Source organism: Eretmochelys imbricata, chromosome 1 (assembly GCF_965152235.1).
Source record: "Eretmochelys imbricata isolate rEreImb1 chromosome 1, rEreImb1.hap1, whole genome shotgun sequence".
Lineage (NCBI taxonomy): Eukaryota > Metazoa > Chordata > Testudines > Cheloniidae > Eretmochelys > Eretmochelys imbricata.
The window spans coordinates 245,632,631-245,654,369 of record NC_135572.1 but is presented as its reverse complement, the minus strand read 5'-3'; the positions used below and the strand labels follow the sequence as shown (position 1 = coordinate 245,654,369).

The following is a 21,739-nucleotide window of genomic DNA, read 5'->3' as shown; positions in this document are numbered from 1 at the left end:
TTCATGCGACGACGGTTTGCAAGCATTGTGGGAATTATTGTGGCTTCCTGATTGTTTAGGCTTCTCTGTAAAGCACGATATTGTGTGTGCTGCCTTCGCCTCTTCATTTATGAAACTAATCACACAATTACCTGCAGGCATGTGTTAAATATGACACCGGTCTCAGCAAAATAATGGGGCAATTGCAAACTGAATAAAGCCAGGCAGCTCCATTTATAACTGCTGTTTCAACAGAGCTGTGTTGTAATCAAAGTGATCTGAGGGTGACTCATTAATTAATTGATGTTCTTTTTTATTATGTGCTATTGAGTTAATGAGTAATTTGTGCTAGATAACTCTCTGAACACATTGATTACGTGAGATATTTTCTGGTACTTCCATACCAATGACATGCTGAATAGGTAGAAGATATTTGCTTATGTATACTCATTATTAGCAAGTTCAGGATGAATATAAATCAGCAGAAGGGCATTTTAAAGGTACTGGGTACATCCAACCTTTCCATTAAGGCTTTAAACAGAAAGGCCTTGGCTTTAACCGACTTAAACAGTGTTAAAATCACTTCCTTTATAATACTTCTATCACCCACAAGTGGCAGCTTCTAGAAAGGGTTCTTATGCAAAAGGTTTATATGAGGAACATGTTTGTGCTAATGGCCTATTACCTCAGGTATATTGTGTTATGGTTTCTTTTTGCAATGCACTGAAGTGAACACTAAACAGGTTTTGGTCTGTATATCTGGGGTTGGGGGAAGAAAGGTATTTAAGTGAATATGTAATTGGCTTTTTACCTAAAGTGGTATTTAAAAGAATAAAAACCACTGCTTTTGTATATAGTACACACTTTGCTTTCTGTAGTTTACGTCATTAAAGCTTATTGTTTATTGAAACCACAACATCTCCAAAGCCAGTTTGATAGGATTTAGGAGGATTTTTTTATTCATTAAACAACAAATGGATAAATTGATAATTTAGTCTGACAACAGCAGCACAGTTGAAGCTTTCAGAAGAATCAGTTAAATGTATAAAATTATACCCAGCAATCACTACAGACCTTCATTTTTTGACAAGATTTGTTCTAGGTACAGATGACCGTAAACTACCGACCGCTGAGAAAATTATAAGAAGCTGCTGCATATTATGTTTCAAAAAGCCTTTAAGTACTTTGTCTGTGCAGGCTAAACCTTACCAATCCCCCTTGTTTTTCACAAACTTCCTCCTCGCTGCCCACTTTTCTTTCTATTTTATTTAATGTGGGTAGTGTTATTGTAGCTGTGTTGGTCCCAGGATATGAGAGACAAGGCGGGTGAGATAATATCTTTTATTGGACCAACTTCTCTTGGTGAGAGAGACAAGAGCTCCATGTAAGCTTGAAAGCTTGTCTCTCACCAAAGAAGCTGGCCCACTAAAAGATATTACCTCATGCACCTTGTCTATCTGTTTTCTTTAAGTCATTTCATATGTTGGCAATTAAGTACATTTTGAGGGAGTGGTGGTAGGTTCCCCCATACCACTTTTTTGGTGTGTACAAATTTGAACACTGTGGAGGGGAGGGAAAGGTGTCTGTGAAATTAACCAGAAAATGCATTAAGCAAGATGAAAGTGTAATTACAAAAAAAACACTGATCAACTTTCAACCTCGGTCACTGCTCTTGCAGAGCCAAAGTGGTCTTGATTTGTCAGCAGCAGCAGAGACACAGCATGTTAAGGTAGCAGTTGGTAGAGGGTCTTTCTACAATTGAAACAATATGGTTTGATTGTTTTTTTACATCACCAGGTGGGTTAGAAAACAGTAGTGCAAGAACTATATAGATATATAATTTGTTTAAAACATCAGTTTACCTCTATTTAGAGATTTATAGAGAGAAAATACAGCCAGGACAGAAGATGCTAGTGGAAGCAGTCTTGGCTGACAAACAAGCACAAGCTGAACCACAGAAACGTTTCTTCATATGCAGAGAATTTAATCACAAGCAGCTACAAAGAGGCCAAAACAGAGGTGGATGATTAAAAAGAAAATGAGGGCAGGGTTAGGCTTCAGCTAAACTGATCAGTAAAGCTTCTCAGAGAAAGATCACCCCTCTTTAACATTGTCTTTTGTTCTCTGGTAGTGGTTCAGTTAAAACATTTTAGATTTCTAACTTTTAAAATTATGTAAAATAGGATGTTGCACATTTTCACATACTTCAGATTATTTCTTCTCTTGACCCCGCCCCCAAATCAAGGGATATATATAATATCCTCCACACACTTATTTTATGTGCCTGATACATATATCTCACACAATAAGCTCACACATGAGAGCCACTTTTCTCCCACCCATACTCCACAATCCATTCTCTTCACTAATCCTGTACAGATCTGAACAGTGGTACTTTGTATTAACAAGAGCTTGCTATTAAGTTTACAACACTAATGTCATTTATCTGCTTTCAATCCTTATGTCAAAAGTCTTCAATGGATTATTAACTGTTTTCAATTTGTTTCTCCCTCATGTCTATGACTGACTTTAATTTACAAAAGTGACCGCCTACTGAGCATTTCAAAAAATGCTCCCCTGACTTTTCCCAGTATAAACTAATGCTCTTAATAATACTTTGCACATATACCTCTTGGCATCTGAAGAGCCAAAAATGCTTTACAAAAGCAGTGTAAATATTACCCCATTTTACAGATGGGACAACTGAGGCACAGATAAGTTGAGTGACTTGCCCACGGTCACAGCAAGTCAAGGACAGAACCCAGGTTTCTTAATTCCCATCCCTTGTCCTGACTCTAATAGATTGGAGATTCACAAACTGTGGTCTGTGAAGAGCTAGCAAGTCATTCTTGTTTCTAGCTTGAAAGTAACAAAACAGGTTGGAGTGGGGACGTGGAGGAAGGAACAACAGGAGACTGTGATTTATGTTTTTCTAAAAAGGCAAAAAGACTTATTACTACTGAAGCAAATATGTAAATACCTTCCTAATATGACCCTTCTATGTAAGCAAGTGCTGTAGTCACTACAGAGGTATTATGTAATTGTGAATGGGAGTGGAAGAGGTAGATTGGGATCACAAATGGGAGATTTGTGATCCCACGTCACAATCTCTCAATTAAGATGTGGTCTGTACTCTGAAAATTTTGAGAAACTTTGAATGGGACTGTTTTCTCTGACTAGAATGAACTATGATATTAGTGACCATTCATTTCCTCCATGTTCTAGATCAGTGAAAGTTAAGTTTTGTGACTAGCCCTTAGTTTTAATCTGGGTTCATATCCATACCAAAAAGCCTACCAAAAAGCCACATTATTATAAAGCTAAATCTCTCTTAGAAGGACAAATTTGGAAATTCAGATATCAGGATTAAAAATCCATCTCCAAATCAATCCATTGTGTAGTCTACTCAGAACTCACACAATAGATACTAAGGAATCTCCTCCCCTCCACCATGTGGACCACAGAAAGAGATAGAGGAGCTCAGGACAGCATTGCAACCATAAATCAAACCAACAGAGGGAACACAAAGATCTTTGATGTACCTTATGTAAAAGATTCTTAGTGGAAAGAAAACCCAAATTTCATGGCCTCATACGAGACAGTCATTTAAACACAGGCTATTTTCCTGGTGAGCTTTAATAGTGCCAAAGAGGAAAGGACTGACTGTGCATTTAGCCCATTTGTTACATGTTATCCCTTCATAGTTCTCACCTCAGCCTAACTGGTCATTAAGCTCTGCCCAGAATATGAATACTTAGGGGCCTGCTGCTGAGGCAACAGTCTCTTGGCTTTAAAATGTAGCTCCATCTACATTAGGAGATGGACTTGCTCCTGATCGTGATTGCCAGGAAAGGGGCCACACCACTCTTACCAGGTGTTGAAGATTATTTAATTGCCAGCGTAGGCAGGACAGAATTTTTTGACACAATCGGAAACAGTACAATTGGTACGTGGATGAATGTGATATTTCTTGTTTTCTGTAATGATATTTAAAAGTATTGTCCCATCTACGTCAGTGTTTAAATTGTCTTCTTCAACCGCCACCAAGGGTAGTTGTCAGCAACAAGTCACTTTCCTACTGTCAGCCAAAAGGGTCTTTTCCCTAATGTGTACAGACCCTATAACTAAGCTGTTCTTGATGCCTTCTAACCTCATCATTTTGGAACAAGTCACTTAGGACACAGCCACACAACTCTCCACGAAAAGTTAGGGTTAAGTCTTGATGCAAAAAACCAAAACACCACAAAATAACCCCTCAAAAAACAAACCTCAAAGCCTAAGAAATTTGATCTTACAAAAGATCTCTAAACAAGAGCAGAAGTCACTTTTCCAAATTAAACAACTTCAGAATATATATATGTTACAAGATACCCAAAGGCACTGGTTTGCATTAGGGCCTAATTTCCAGCTAATTTAAAAATAAAACAAAACTTATTTTGAACATCTAGCAGCTCAAAAGCAGCACCCAAAATCATTCACTTTTGTACCTTCTATAATATGTCCCAAATCAGCCAGGCATGTTTTTCAAAAATTTGTAATAAAATAAAAGTGCTCTTGGAGGAGATCTATACAATTAAACAGCTGAGGTTTAACCCCTGAAAAATAGAGGCTTATAACACAAGTGCTGATAGACCGTTAACCATAGCATTGCTTGCAGTGGTTGCGGCTAGACTTATTTTCTTTTAAATAGTTGTAATGTAAGTAGTATTTTAAGCTCTTAACTGTAGCATAATGGTTGGGATTTGCTCTTTAATTCTTTTTTACTAGAAAGTTACAGCTAATTTAAAATAGCTGGTAGATACAGAAAGCATAAATATACAATAAGTTTAGACAGTGATTGTACTAAATGCAACAATACAAAGAAGCAAACAGGAACACAAATGGTAACACAATAAAACTGTATTACATTTGTGCTTCAAATATTACAATACATTATGTACAATAGTCCAAAATAAACATCTCATGCCAAATGACACAAAAAGGGAAAAAAAAAAAAACAATAGCAAGCCCCCCAAAATAAAATAAAATAAAAATCCAGCAGTATGTACAGTTTACCTTTTTAATAAACATTCAACTCTGAACTGGAGCAATTTTCACTACATACATATGCAGTCCGCCTTTTATTCCACGCGACCATCCTGTCTCTCTATATCTACGCTATTCAGTAGGATCCTGTGTCATTTCTTATATACATGTTGAGCAAAAAAGATAAAAGAACATAGTGCTTTATATTCTTAACGACGTGGCGGCAGATCAGCGAACCTGGGGTGCGTAACCTTCTTTCATTAAACCCTCCTCATAATCTGTCTGGCACAGAATCATGTTGTTCTTTAGGAAAAATTTGTCTCCAACACAAAATCTGAAAATACAACAAAGAAAAGAAAAGGTAGTTTTACAATGGAACAATGTGCTCTTAAATCTAAAAAGTTGTACTGTAAGTGTTCGTAATTTTGTTGTACGGCCGATGCGGCATACATTTATTGTGTCTAGTGCAACGTTCTGCAAAACAGTGCATGAAAGCCCAGCTTTGGATTTGTGCTAAATATATTCTTTGCTTTCAACAAAATTTGGTGCATAAGAGTGTTTTTTGGTCCCTCAACCAAAGGCTTGACTGAAAGCCCACTGAAGTCTATGAGAGCCTTAGATCAGGTCACACCTGCACAGATAAAACAGGATAATATCCAAGACCACGGGCTGAATGCAAAGTTAATCTAATTCTTTACACAAATCAGAGAAAGGATGATATCATCATATGCTGTTGAATGCTTAACACACGGTTATGTATTACACAAATAGTAAATTATCATACTATATTCCAGCTGAACGTTCTTGCCAATAGCCACTAAATTCCAATGTCCTTTGAATCAAAACATTTTAATGTGTGTGTATATAGAATTACATCTATATATGTTTGTGTGTATACACACACACACACACACACACGTAAGCATATGTAGACACACACATAAATAGGTTTACCTGTAGGACTCAACTGTACGTTTAATTACTAAATAGCTGTAATTTCTTCCCACTTTGTGATACATCAGTCTACATATCCCAGTTTTCTAGTAAATGTCGCACAACTTCGTTGCCAAGAAAATAGTATTTTGTATTTTATTGTCTCAGAGGAGTAGAAAGCATGTTTACTCAACTATCTAGTTTCAAACTTAAGTAATTTCAATCTAAGAGATACGTGCATGATTATCAGGCTACTTATAAAAACAAAGAAGTGCTTTTTAACACATCTAGTGAACAACAAGGAGGGGCCTAGTATACAGAAAAAAGTTTCATTAATGACCGATTTTGCAGCAGGATTATATTCCTTTGTTTACGGCAAACTCTCCAGCTATAAAACATATCAGGAGTCCTTGCTTGCAGCATTCCAATTAAACTAAAGAGAGTAACCCAAATGAACCCCTTTGCATTGATGTGGATAAATGAAACCAGTTTCCATCAGCTAATTATGCATCTTACTAAATAAAGTATTGTTTCATGTGTAACAGATTATAATGTTCTTTCCTGTATAATTTCCAAATGGGGACATCTTGGACACAATTAGGGTCAGAAATGAATGCTTGTGTTGTTTACGGTACATTTAACAACAGAGTAGCTATGGGAATAGCTGTATATGTATTTAATTGTAACAATTTAACCTTCAAATAGTGGTGCGTGCTGTAGTTGACCCAGTAAAACTTTGTATAATTACAGAAGGTGACCCTCATGACCTTTGCTAGTGGTCTCTCTTTATCAGATAGTCAATTTCTAATGATGTTCAAGCAGAAATCTTGGTGAATTGTCACAGATTAAATTGTGTATTGAAAGCAGCCCTTTAATGTTTTGTGAAGTTGGCGGTTTAAATGAGTAGCAGTTGGACTGATTTACATTTGTAAAGACTGGAATGCTAGACAAACAGTGAACCCATTTATTTTCCAACTGGGTAGCTTTGGAAATTTATCCTTATGCTAGCTAAACAGATAGAGAGAAAACAGTGCAATAAAAACGTGGATTGAAAAGAATTAGCTTTGCTCTTAAAGGAAAATTGGTTTGTCTATTTGTGGATTTTTTTCCTCTAGGATTACTGCTCGCTGCAGATGATGATTGAAAATACAGATTATGGAATGATCCTGAAATCTTTAAGTTATTTATGGTCAAGCCTATTTTATACAATTTACAGGTTTCCCCCAAACCCGCTATATGGGCTGTAAGCACCAGAAAAAATATTCTGAGTCGATATATTGAAAAGGAGTTTTATTGAAATGAACTAGTTCTCTTCAGGTTACTCTTGATTCTTCAAATATTCCCAAAATCAAACTGAACCCTAGTCTATCTTTTTGCCTGAAAAGTAGATGTATGTGACTGCAGCTCCCCAGATTAGATACAGAAGTCATACATAGGTTGCCTTTTCATATACACGTTCATTTTCCAGAAAAAAAGCATGTTTGACTTTAAATACAAAATTATTAATTTATATTTGCTATTGCATGAGTATTTGCACTGGATGATAAAATAAAGAAGACACTGAAAACAATATCCGAGTGTGACGAACATATGACAATTGATGTTGACGGGGACAGGTCGCAGGAACTCGGTACAGAAAATGCAGGCTCCTAGTATTTGAAGAATATGAGTAAGCAGCAGGCTGTCACTCTTTGCGGGCCAGCCACTAGAGGGAGACATGATTACATCTGCTTGTCTAGCAGAATGCACTATTTCAAACCCATACAATCATTCAAATACTACTCTGGGGTCCCAGGGTAACAGAAGGATTATTTCCAGAATCAAACAGTTAGGAAGGAGAAAACAAAATGAAAGGAGAAAACAAACCCAGGGATAACTTGATTAAAATGTTTAAAATACATCATGAAGCAAAACTAACTTAAGCTGCAAAGCTTTTGATTTTTTTTTCTTTAAATGTTTGCTTCTTTCCTTCCAAGATGACGAAATCCTGTGTCACTATTTTATTTAATCTTTCAGCCCTAAAGACCTACCTTACCCGCCAACCTTATAATCTGCAGGGAGTGCACTGTCCTATTCTAGAAAGGAGCAGGGACATTTACACAAACTGCAGATTTGTTCCCATCACATTTTGCTTTTGCAATGTTATCTCCTTGACCTTAGTTAGGTACTTACATACCTTTTGAAAATCTGGGCCTATGTGTACCATGTTAATCATATAGTTTTTTTACGATTTCATATTTATACTCTTGAAGAGCATTCAGTAATTTTAAATACTAAGGCCCAAATTCTGTGCTGACTTACATGCTGTGGAACCTCAGTGACTAAATCATGTTTGCAGGGGCAAGGGCTAGTCTTGAATTTTCCCTTCAATATTATATCTGTGAACTGTATTTTGGTGACAACAGACTATCACCAAATGGAAGCTCAACTCACATTCAATGACACTTTGTACTAATACACTAGTAGGATATGAAAAGACTAATCGGTGGAGATAAGGTAAAAATCTCTTATCTCCCTCCCCCCCCACCATGTTCCCAAACTGCTGATCTTATTTGACCCTCAAAAATAGGTTTGGTATCTTCTAGTTGAAACCGGACTGGAACAAAGTGCCAAAATCTCGTTAAATTTTCAGACCTATGGTTTAGCTAGATCAGCTAAGCATCTGAAGCCCCACATTTTGGAGATTCATTCATTCCTAGATGGGATTACATTATTTCCACTTTCATAAATTAGAGACTCAACAGAAAGCATTCACATCTCCCTTTGGAAAAGAGGGGAAGGAGAAAGGGTGGAAATGGACTGCTGGTAAAGCAAAGGGGTTTCTCCATTAATTGGTGTCTGCAAAATGAGGTAAGGTGTTTACTTCATCTCTGGCTATGTCTGGCAGATGGTAGTGGCTGGTGCTGTGCAACGTTTCTTTTCTAGAATCCGTGTACGTTTCACCTAATAAGCATGCAAAGGTGGGCAGGAAAATATAGTTTAGGCAGAACTAACATGACAGATTGGACTTACTGGCCATAAATTGACGATAATACTTTTGACATGTCTGTGATATTAGTGGAATGACCAATATAATTAACCTCCATCCTAAAACGCCTGTCATATTTTAAAATGGTAAAATGAAGGCCATTTATATAATAAAATGACCTCTGTTACCCCCTTGTTTGGAAACCGATGACATGCCTGGATCATCACAAGAAGTATAAAACTTGCATTCCAAGAAACAGCCATTTCATTTTCCAGAGCTGAGAGCTAAAGGGATCTCACAATTACCTGCCACCTGTACTGTAGCAGTCAATACAGGGTTCATGACAAGGCAGTGGGGACTTCTTAGGAGAAGGTAAGAAAAATGGCTTGGAACCAAGATGGCTCTGTTCACAGCGCCTCTGCTGCTGTGGCGCAAAGTACAAAACAGACTGTGGAAGCATTTAATAGGTGTTTTCTAGGATCGGCAGCCATATGATCTCTCCATTAAGATACAAAACACCCTTAAACTTTTCCTTGCACCCAATTACAGTTAGTCCCTTATTCTCCTCCCTCCCAATTTTTGTAAACGTTAATTGATCTGTCAGTGTATCTCTGATTAGTGCTTATGCACACATTTCAATAGAATAGTTTTTATTTTACCTCATAGTTCATTAATATATACCTATGGTTTGCTAATTTTAGGGTCCTGTCAAAAGACCTAAATGTCTAATCAAAGGCTAATACTGGCATTACATGCTTTCCTTGATAAGAATTGGTACAATATATATATCACATCACTCACTGCAGCCCAATAAAGCACACCTCTTTTTGCTATGCTTTTCAAAGATTATTAAAAGTTTGGTATGGAAAATCTTAAATTCATAAAAACACAAAAATGGCCATACAGGGTCAGACCAGTGGTCCATCTAGCCAAGTATCCTATCTTCCACCAGTGGCCCATGCCAGCTGCTTCAGAGGGAATGAAGAGAACATGGCACTTACTGAGTGATCCATCCTGTCATCCAGTCCCAGCTTCTGGCAATCAGAGGTTTAGGGTCACCCAGAGCATTGGGTTGGATCCGTGACCATCTTGGCTGATAGCAGTTGACAGACCTAGTCTCCATCAATTTATCCATTTCTTTTTTTGAAACCGGTTATACTTTTGGCCTTCACAACATTCCCTGGCAACAAGTTCCTCAGGTTGACTATGCACTGTGCGAGGAAGTACTTCCTTATGTTTGTTTTAAATCTGCTGTCTGTAAATTTCACTGGGCGACCACTGATTCTTCATTACGTGAAGGGGCAAATAACACTTCCTTATTCACTTTCTCCACACCATTAATTATTTTATAAACCTCTATCATATCTGCCCTTAGTCTCCTCTTTTTCTAAAGCTGAACAGTCCTGGTCTTTTTAATCTCTCCTCACATGGAAGTTGTTCCATACCTGTAATCATTCTTGTTGCCCTTCTCTGTACTTTTTCCAATTCTAATATATCTTTTTTTGAGATGGGGAAATCAGAACTGCTCACAGTATTCAAGGTATAGGTATACCATGGATTTATATAGTGGCATTATGATATTTTCTGTGTTATTCTCTATCCCTCTCCAAATGGTTCCCAATGTTCTTTTCTGTTAGGTTTCTTTCTTTCTTTTTTTCTTTTTTTTTTTTGGCCTGCTTCTGCACATTGTTTTCAGAGAACTATCCATGATGAATCATGATCCGTTTGTAACTTTTTTTGCCACTGCTTTGCTTTGGACTTAACTATCTCGAGTAATTTTGCAAATTCTGCAAACTTTGCCACCTCATTGTTTACCCCCTTTTCAGATAATTTATGAACATGCTGAACAGACTGTCCCAGTACAGTTCCTTGGGAGACCCTACTATTTACTTCTCTCCACTGTGGAAACTGATTCGTACCCTTTCCCCCGTATCTTTTATCCAGTTACTGATCCACAAGAGAACCTTCCCTCAAGACTGCCTACTTTGCTTAAGAGCCTTTGGGGTGAGACCTTGTCAAAGCTTTTCTGAAAGTCCAAGTATATTAGATCAGCTGGATCACCCTTGTCCATGTGCTTGCTGAAAACCTAGAAGAATTCTAACAGTGTGGAGAGGCATGACTTCCCTTTACAAATGCTGTGTTAACTCTTCCCCAACAAATTCTGTTCATCTGTATATCTGATAATTCTGCTCTTTACTATAGTAAAATTTGCCTGGTATTGAAGCTAGACTTACTGGCCTGTAATTACCAGGATCACCTCTGGAGACTTTTTTTAACAACTCAGTATTACATTAGCTACCAGACATCTGGTACAGAGGCTGATTTAAATGATAGGTTACATACCACAGTTAGTAGTTCTGCAATTTCATATTTGAGTTCCTTCAAAACTCTTGCATGAATACCATCTGGTCCTGTTATTTACTACTATTTACAGGGGGAGGAATAGCTCAGTGGTTTGAGCATTGGCCTGCTAAACCCAGGGTTGTAAGTTCAATCCTTGAGGGAGCCATTTATGGATCTGGGACAAAAATTGAGGATTGGTCCTGCTTTGAGCAGGGGGTTGGACTAGATGATCTCCTGAGGTCCCTTCCAACCCTGATATTCTATGATTCTATGAATTTATCAATTTGTTCAAAAATCTCCTCTACTATTGACACTTCAATCTGGGATAGTTCCTCAGATTTGTCACTTAAAGGATGGCTCAGGTGTGGGAATCTCCCTCACATCCTGTGCAATGAAGACTGATGTCAAGAATTCATTTAGCTTCTCCTCCACAATGGTCTTGTCTTCCTTGAGTGCTCCTTTAGCACCTCAATTATCCAGTTGCTACACTGATTGTTTTGCAGGCCTCCTGTTTCTGATGTACTTAAATATTTTTGCTGTTACTTTTCATGTCCTTTTGCTAGTTGCTCTTCAAATTCTTTTTTGGCCTGCCTAATTATACTTTTACACTTGACTTGACAGAATGTCTGCTTTTTTTCACTTTCCTCAGTAAGATTTGACTTCCAATTTTTAAAGGATGTCCTTCTGCATCTAAAAGACTGTTGTACTCTAATTGTTTAGCCATTGTGGCTTTTTTGTTTTTGGTCCTCTTACTGATTTATTTAATTTGGGGTATACATTTAGTTTGAGCCTCTATTCTGGTGTTTTTAAATAGTTTTCATGCAGCTTGCAGGCATTTCATTCTTGTGATTGTTCCTTTTAATTTCAGATTAACCAGGACGAGCTGATCCAAGAAGCAGTCATTAATGGTGTCCAGAAATTTGATCTCTGCATCCCATCCTGACGTGCCATGTACTCAGTAAATACTGGGATAGTTGAAATCCCCCATTATTATTATTGGGTTTTCTGGTTTTGTAATCGCCCCTGAGCATTTCACAATCACCATCACCATCCTGGACACGTAGTACATTCCTACTTCTAGTCTTTTTATTCAAGCATGGGATTTCTATCCACAGGTATTAAACTATCAGAGGGGTAGCCGTGTTAGTCTGGATCTGTAAAAGCGGCAAAGAGTCCTGTGGCACCTTCTAGACTAACAGACCTATTGGAGCATAAGCTTTCGTGGGAGCATAAGCTTTTCGTGGGATGCATCCGACGAAGTGGGTATTCACCCATGAAAGCTTATGCTCCAATATATCTGTTAGTCTAGAAGGTGCCACAGGACTCTTTGCCGCTTTTACAGGTATTAAACTGTATTCTAAAATAGTTGATGAATAACCTCACCATTCAGGTCTTGTAGGAATCTAATGCTAGAGTTAAACATATACAAATCTAATATTATCATCCACATAAAATTATGTCTGCTAAAGAATAAAACAATTTTGTCATGTAGTGTAGGCCTTCTATATTTTTACAGGATGCCAGATGAAAGTGTTTCTAGACTGGGACTGGAATGAAAGTTTGGCCAGACAAACTAAAGCCCAGTTGTTAAGATAAGGCGTATTTCCAAGAAAGAATAAAAGGAGAGAAGACAAGGTTTAATGTTCCTCGATGGTGGTGGTCAGATGGGAGTTTTAAACCATAGCCCAAATTGGTCCAGCAAGGTGGAGAGGAATTATCTAGGAGGTGATGAATGGGGTGGAGCCTATTGGGTCAGGCTGCTAGAAAATGAGACGAAAGAGGAAAAGGAGGAAGACATGCTCTAGGATGTATACGAACTGAATGCTGAGTGAGATCGGCAAGTTTAGCCCAGGGGGTCAAGCACGGACATGGATGAACCCAGGATGTAAGATTTTCTATTTAAACTTCAGTTACCACACACTCTCTTTCTGCACACTTGTCAGAGTTTGAGAGAACATTAATCTGCAACATCAATCTTCGTCAGTTATTTATTTTAATTTGTTTTCTGTTTTCCATTATGACAATATTTGTTCTCTAGAAGCTACCCTGGATCAGCTGATGGGTTTGAGGCTATTGCTGAGAGAAGGAAAAGGATTTTTCTACTTGGGAGAAGAGGTTGAAAATGGTTGTGGGGAGCAAAGGGCAGCATCTGAACCATGTAAGTGACTACATCATAGTGACCACCATAGAATTCTTAGGGGAGGAAAGGTACCAAGAATTAGCTCTCTGGTATGAAACTTCAGAAAGATGAATTTTTTAAAAAAATAGAGGAAACTAGTCACAGCAACCCAACGGTCAAAGGTGAAAAAAATAAAATTAAAATCTTCAGACCCAGAATGGAGATTACTTAGGCATACCATAAGAGACATACAGGAAACATCCATACCTCTCAAAAAATAAAAAGTAGCAAAGGCAGGAAGGAAAATGAAAGGAGAAATGGCAAGGTAAAAGATAGTTTGAATCAAACTTATCCTTCAAACTATGGAGATCTAGCTTAAGTGAAGTCAATAAAAACAAATAAGTAAAATAAATGGTAGTTCTCCTATCTAAGCGTGAATTTAGGGCCTGATCTAAAATATACTGAATCTAAGGGAGTCTTTCTATGTCTTCAATAAGCTTTGAATCAGGCCCTTGAAGAGAGAATAGTGAAGATATAAAAGCACCTAACAAGAATATATGGCCAAGCAGCCGAATTGCTGGGTTTGTCCCTGGATGAGCTGGTCCCTAAGAGGGCTGGGACTCTGTGTCAGGCTTATCCTCCCTCCCCCCAAAAAGGGTCATGTGATGGAGAGCATGTGTCTAAGAACCAGGCCTGCTGGGAGATATGATGGCAGCCCACGTTAAGTCACAACAGAGACTCCAGGGAGAGCCGACCGGGCTGTGCACGCTCCATTAAAGTGCAGGAAGAACAGCCAGGAAAGGGCCAGTGAGGAGGACTAGGCTAAGTGACTCTCCAGAGTTCGTAAGAAGAGAGCCTGGGAAACAGACATGCAGAAAGCAGGAGTCTGCTTGAGGCAAGCCTGCACTCAGGGCATGAGCCAACCAGGAAAGATTTTGTGGGTGTTTTGACTTTTATGTTAATAAACCAGACTTCCAAAAGGGGAGAGCTATTGAGAAAACACATTGCAGGATGAAGTCTAAGTTGTTTAACCTGGGGAAGAAGGGGAAACTGAGTCAGGGCCCAGTGACACACTGGGTAGAACCCTGGTGGAGGTCTGATGGACTACCAGAAAATAAAGGGAACAGTTAAGGAGAATAAGGATATTGCAGATGAGTTAAATTGTTTCTTCACATCACTTTTTGGCACAGAGGATATTGTAGGAGAGACCTACTGTAGTCTTCTCAAGTAGTAAAGATGTATTTGAGTGTTAAAGAGAAGATGCTGGAATAAACTGACAAATTAAAGATCAACCAGGACTAGACTGTATAAAGCCAAAGAATTTAGGAATGAAGTGAGTGCCAAAAAATAATACTAATAATAATGAATGCCTTGACATGGAAATTAGCTACCTGAGCATAGCAAACATTGTACCTATTCTTAAGTTTTTTCTGTGCTAAGGGGCATTAACACCAGATTGCACCAAGGATCCACAGGATGTGGCTTAGTCTATTCATTAACGACCTGCAGAAGAGGATGAACAGTCAACCTACATTTGCAGATGACACAAAATTATTTAGGTTAGTTAAAGCTAAGGAAGACTGAGGAACTTCAGACAGACCTGACAAAGCTAAGCAAGCAGGCAGCACAATGGCAGATGAAATTCAGTGTTAACTAATGCAAATTTAAAGAAATAATTTAATCCACTCACCAACATTGCTGGGTTTTAAATTAACTATATTCACTTAGGAAAAAGACCTGTTAACAGCTAACAGCTTAATGGGAACCTCTTCCCAGTGCACAGCAGTAGCTGAACAATTAAAATGTTAGCAATATACCATTCTTCATATGTGCTATTAGTTATGTTCCAAGAGCACTCCAAATATGCTAAAGTCTGCCCTAAAGACGCAGACCCTGCCCGAAAGAGTTTACAATTAAAAGGGACAAAAACAGAGAGTGGGGAAAGGGATCTAATATATAAGCCGAGAGATAGTTGGCATGTTTTGTTAGCTCAATGCGTACGTGTGTGTGTTTAAAGAAAATATTGATCTCAACTCATTTCATGTAGGGATAGTAGTAGAAATGGGTCTTACTTGAATGAGAACAGTGGGTTTAGTGAGTCAGCTCAGGAATGATATTTCATACACAGGAGGCAAGCATAGGAAAAGGGAGAGAAGTATAATGGCTTTGTTGGCACAGAGCACATCTGTACAATTTATGAATTGTGTGAGATTATGAACTCTGTGTGTATCTTCACCAAGATACAAACTCCATTTTGAATGTGGGGCAAGTTGCTTTCTCTTTTGCCTTTTTACCTCCATATCGTACTGAAATTCCAACAGAGACTAATACAGGGCTGACTATAGAGGGTTGTTAACTGGGGATGTTCCTCTATTTAAATACAACCATCCTAGAAAATAGACTGGCTCCCACCCAGAAGAACTCATTTGTCAGGGGAGAGGTCACCTGGCAGGGGTCTAGGATCACCTGAGGAGGCTGATCTGGGAGTGGGAGTCACCTGACAAAGGGACTGGAAGGTTATAAAAAGGACAGGAGCTGATCTCTTTGGTGTCTTTGGCCATTTTCACCAACTCAAACAGAGAAAAGCTGCTGCAGCAACCTGATGGGATGAAGCGGAGGAAACCCTGCGTACTTGAACTCAGAAAGTCCCCTAAGGACCATTCAGGATGTATTTTTTCTTATGTGATCAGTACTCTCTGTGCTTTATCTGTTAAGAAAAGAGCAATGGTGGCTTAGACTCTCATGCAAAGTCTGTCTCTGTGTGTTAAGCATTACACCCACCACATGACCCTTTGAGGATGGAGTTTTGGGAGAGGATGTGTTTAAGCTAACGGGGCTATGGGTGGAGCCTCAGGAGTCAGCTCTGGTTCTAGTGGCTGGGCAGGGAACCATGTAATCACAATTCTCAGGTGGGGATATTAGACACAGGGTCTGCACCCCGAGAAGGAGCTCAGCGACTCCAACAGAGCAGCAATGCCTGGACTGTATTCAAACTCCAGTAGCTTAAAACACACATGGTGTCAGTGGCTGGATCCCCTCAAACCAGTCTGGTGAGTGACCAAGAGGGGGTGCTTCACTACAGTTGTGACACACCCTCACCTGAAATTTGGTGTTTAAAGATGAGACAGAGGAAATATAAGGGGTCCTGAGATGGGCAGTGAAAATTATTGGAGATATGGAGATTGAAAAGAGGAAGAGGAGACAATGAAGCGTGATGATAAAGGTATACAAAATAACGAATGGTATCAGGTGGTCAATCCAGCACACCTTAACATAATACAAGAATGCAAGGAAATTGAAAGGAAATAAAATAACATTGATGTGATTCCTTTAATATGAAATACATAAGCAGCAGAACTCATTGCCACAAGATATCATTCAAGAGTTTAGTGGGATTAGAAATGTGTATGGATAATATGCACATCTACAAATTAGAATTTATAAAAAAATAAAAAAGAGGTACAAATCATCATCCTTAAGATAGTCACAAATGTCAGGTGGTGAGGAACAAACATACTCTATGGGTAAGTTATTTTGTTGTTGTCCATTATTATTAAATATTTATATTACAATAGTACCCATAGACCACTATCAGGATTGTGCCCCATTGTGTTGTGAGGTTACAATATATGGAATTCTTCAAAATATCTTGGTACTGGCCACTGCTTTGACTAGATGGACCATGTGCCCACCAGGGATGGCAATCCATGTGTTCTTAATCTAAGGCATGGATCAAGGATCCCTGACCCTTCTCATAAGACCTTCTACTTATGAGCAGAGGCACTGGAACAATTTGGATAGTGGGGGATGCTGAGAGCCATTGAACCAAACCGTAAACCCTGTATATAATGGAAAACACTTCAAGCCCAGGGATGCTGCAGCACCCTCAACACCCCTAGTTCCAGCACCTATGCTTATGAGTATCAGCACTCAGGCCTGCAGCTTGCCCAAAGCACAGGAAAAGCCTAAACCCCCCCAGACTGGAGGCTTAGAGATGACAGACCCACAACAACAACAACAAAGTGGATCCAAAAATATTACACCCCCCACTAAAACTCTTCATTTAAAAACCAGCAGGTAATATTCCTAATAGGAACCTAAATTGTCCAAGATCACCACTCTGATGCTTTTCATACTATGAAGACACACATTAGTTCACATTTATGGCAATAGGAAAATGATTATAATGATTATTGTTAATGTTTTGGGGGGTTATTTGGGGGGTTAAATTAAAATATACCACGTAAGTTGGAATCTTTTGTATTCAGGGTAACAAAAATGGTCTGCTTTGCTTGACTGATGAAGATTAGCTGACTTCTTGCATTAAAGAAGTTTGTCTTATATGGGCTGAAGTGACAAGACAATAACTAAGTGCTAATTGTGCATAACCAACACTAAAGATATGCAGCCCCATTATGGCATGTAATAAATGAAGCGAACAACAGAAATATGTTAGGCACTTTAATAATGATACTAGAACAGTGGTTTGCAGCACTAGGGATGTGAAAGTTTTAGAATCTGAATTTAGGAGTGCGTGTGTCTTTCTTCAGTGGGTTCTACTGGTAGGGTAGACATTATTTCGAATACAGCCTTTTAGTTCTGTAGCAAGGTAAAATTGATACAGGATCTGTAAATAGCATTACAACCTATAATTACTTTGCATTATTATATCATTTAAGCTGCGGTTATTATTTGTCTGATATTTTAATTTCCATGCAACATGATGAAAAAGGTCAATTTAGCTTTTTTAGAGTGTAATTGTACTGTGCTATACTTATTAGCAATTGTACATTTTATGTTGCTCTGGGGATGTTGATTTTTAAATTACTACAATGCTATAGAATAATACACTGCAGTACAGGGTAAGTTAGCATGGCTTATTTAGGGCTAGATTTACATTTGGTGAATATCACATTAGAATATTATTGTAGTAATTTTTAGTTACTACCTAAGAAAGTTGTATCCTGAGTATTCTTCTTATGCAAATGTAAAAGAAATGTAAACTGTAAAATGTGATACTAAATGTAGGATTATATAATAATTGAGGCAGTGTAATATGTACATAAATTAGTACACGTGAATCAGTCCTTTAATTTTCAGCGGTGACATCCTGGCCCCATGGAAGTCAATGGCGAAATCCCTATTGACTTCCAGGGGGCCAAGATTCCACCACAATGACATAGGTTGAGATTTTCAAAGCACAGTATAGGATTTAGCTGCCCACTCTGAATGAAATGACTGGGAACTGTGTGACCAAATATCCTAATTGACTTTAAAAATCTCAACCATTGTGATTTTGCAGTTTTAAACCCCGATCCTGCAACATGTTCCACCTGGATGAATGTCAGTGGGGCTCTAAGTAGCTGCAGAACAAGTTTTGCAGGATTGGGGCCTTGGAGTGTTTATAATGTCACAAGAACGTGGTACATGATTCCCATACTGATTTACAACGAACAGTGGAATGCAATGTCATGTAAATTCAAACGATGAGAGTTCTGTCAACAGAAAGAAATAGTATGTATTTTTAAAAGAAATTCAACTGACAAAACTGAGGATTTTTAAATAAAATTAACATAATAATGATAAATGGTACTGCTTTGCACTTTTCTACAGCAGAGGATCTTGGAGCACTTTATAAATATTAATTAATTAAGCTTGACAGGCACCCTTGTGAGTGAGCAGAAGTATCATTATCCTTGTTTATTGATGAGGGAACTGAGGCACAAAAAGTTTAAGTGACTTGCCCAAGGTCACACAGGTTGTCGGTGGCAATACTGAGAAAAGAATCCAGGTGTGACTCCCAGCCTTGTATTTCAACCCCTAGAGAATGCTTTCTCTCCATTAAACAAAAATATATACATCAGGGCTCAGTTAGTTTTAGCCTATGGAATTAAACTAAGAAGTCCTCTTACCTCTGATTACAAAGTTGACATGCAAAGCAGTCCAGGTGGTAAACATTTTCCTTGGCTCTCATCACCATCTCAAAAGCAGGTATGAGCTTACTGCAAGCAGCACAGTTTCCTGTAACACCAAATAACCTGAGGACACACAAAGGGAAGATATTCAAGGATAAGATTAAATGGTAGGGGGAAAAAATTATACCTCCATTTATTTTCTTGGGCTTTATAAAAATCTGTAATTGTCATTCAACTTCCCCGTGTACCATTCTTTGGAAAGGCTGGTATTTAGCAGAACAAGCGCACTCATGAAACAATCCCATTAGAAGCCACTTGCCGATAAAGCGTGAAAGCATTGGGAAGCTCTATAAACCAGTGCCACAATAATTCTGTGCCTTGCAAAGTAATTTTTATGCTGTTTTTATACATAAATATGCTTCTTTGGTACATACGTCACTGACCTTTCTTAATGGAAGAAACATCTTGTTCAAGCAAATGAGGAAATGACAAATACATTAGGAAAGTTACATCACCACATGCAAGCAGAGGTCAACCAGTTTGAAATATGGTAAGAATCTTTCTACTTGGACTGTACTGTAAATAAGAGAGCCACATAACCTTGGCCTCACTGCTATTTATTATTAAAACACACTATAGCTAGAAAAGAAATAACACTTAAAAAAGCCAATATTCTCCACATTTCTGACATCTAGTGCTAAAAGCTTTACCGTTATTATTAAAAGAACATTTTATGAACAAGTCATTTAAATCGTCAGAAAGCATTAGCGGTTCACACACCTTACAACCCTTTACCATAGTTATAGCTATGATTATGTTATTCAGGTAGCACATTAAAGTAAATGAGGCTGTAAACTATATATAGCCACATCAGGAGTAGAGGAATAATATATTGTAAGAACAATTTGAAACGTCTGGTAAAAATGCCTAATATATTTTCAAAAAACCATTTTAAAGGATTTCTCTTTGTTAAAGATTTCTTGAAACTTTTCAAATGAGATCACGAGAAAAAAACCTACATGTATGCATGCTTTTGTAACATACGAGGATTATAATGAACAAGAAAAAAATACTTTAGCTACACACACCAGCAATCTTTGAAACGAAGTTTTATTTAAACTACCTAATAGTTGTGATGGATTATTAAAAGTAATGCTCTGCCTGCGTATAGCAGTTAATGCTGTTTTTAACTATGAAGCAAACTAGATGAAAACGCCACATCTGCCAGTTCTCTTTTTTCCTCAATATCAGGCTGACAGCAGAAAAATATAATGGCTCTCAAGGGAACCACCAAATTAAAAGCAGTTCTAAACTAATGAATTCAAAGGTGCTCTGTATAAAATTCAGTTTGGTAACATAAAAATGAATGTACTTTTTTAATCACATCCTTCCATTTTACTGAATTTCACGAGTTACCAACAAACCTACTTAATTCCAATTCCTTATACCTTCTGCTTCCACTTAAGATGTACTTTTTGCATAAATACATGCATGTACTCTGCTCCTTGAAGTCCTTAGTATCTATGAATCTGTTTATTTTGAAGTTCTGAACCATTTTCCAGTGATTGTCTGATGTGCTGGTTACCATTATTTTAAGAAGTTTTTTGAGATAACGAACACCACAGTTTAATCAGCAGCATTGTGTTACTCAGCTCCTATCAGATTATTCAAACCCATGTCAACTTTGTTTCTGTTAACTGTTAAAATTTATGATTAAAATTACATATACACCATGCTTTTTAATCCATGTTCCCTTTGTAAACATTCTATTCCAGCCTTAGGCCTAGCTCTACTGCGGATTTTCTGGGTGGGCTTCACTCAAACCTCAGTGCCTCATCTGTAAAATAGACCTAAAATCTACTTATTTCATAGGAATATTGTGAGGTTTAATACTTTGTGAAGACTGTTAAGATAGTCTGACCAAGGACCCAATTCTGCATTCCTTACACACTCACCTGGAGGTGAATGAGAGTTAGAGGTGTACAAGAAATACAGATCAGGTAGCAAAAGGTGCTATGTAAGGGCCATAAGTGTAAAGAATTATTATACCGAACTACGCATTATTAAGAGGTTTCAGAGTAGCAGCCGTGTTAGTCTGTATCCGCAAAAGGGAAAGGAGTACTGTGGCACCTTAGAGACTAACAAATTAATAAGGCCCATTAATAAGGAAGTTATGTTTTAAGTGCCCAATACAGCAAAGCACTTTAGCACACCCTTAACTTTAAGCATATGAATAGTCCCATTCCCCTGAGATCCAATTCAGCGGGAACTCTCAAGACTTCAGTGAGACTACTCACACATTTAAAGTTAAGTGCGTGTTTTAACTATTTTGAAGGATTGGGGATTAAGTGCATGTGGTGTTACTATTTACAGTCAAGTCTTTTTCGATATCAAACACTTTTGTGTAAGCCCGAGGTTCACTATAGTTTACACGCTGCAGTGCAACGAAACAATTTG

At 38.0% G+C, this 21,739-nt stretch overlaps 1 protein-coding gene and 1 long non-coding RNA gene across 2 annotated transcripts in view; one reads left to right on the top strand and one right to left on the bottom strand.

The window, feature by feature from the left end:
* Nucleotides 1–4,547: 4,547 nt before the first annotated feature.
* The window catches only part of LMO3 (LIM domain only 3), a 64,752-nt gene continuing 47,560 nt past the window's right edge, over nt 4,548–21,739 (bottom strand). The window contains exons 2-3 of the mRNA XM_077826684.1: nt 19,280–19,405; nt 4,548–5,338 (exon numbers count right to left, since the gene is read on the bottom strand). Coding sequence (XP_077682810.1) covers nt 5,233–5,338; nt 19,280–19,405 — 232 coding nt within the window. The 3' untranslated portion in view covers nt 4,548–5,232. The remainder of the gene's footprint in view (nt 5,339–19,279; nt 19,406–21,739) is intronic.
* On the top strand, nt 13,251–21,017 carry LOC144270311 (uncharacterized). Its single transcript, XR_013347144.1, has 2 exons — nt 13,251–13,406; nt 18,670–21,017. It is a non-coding gene; the product is annotated as an uncharacterized LOC144270311 (long non-coding RNA).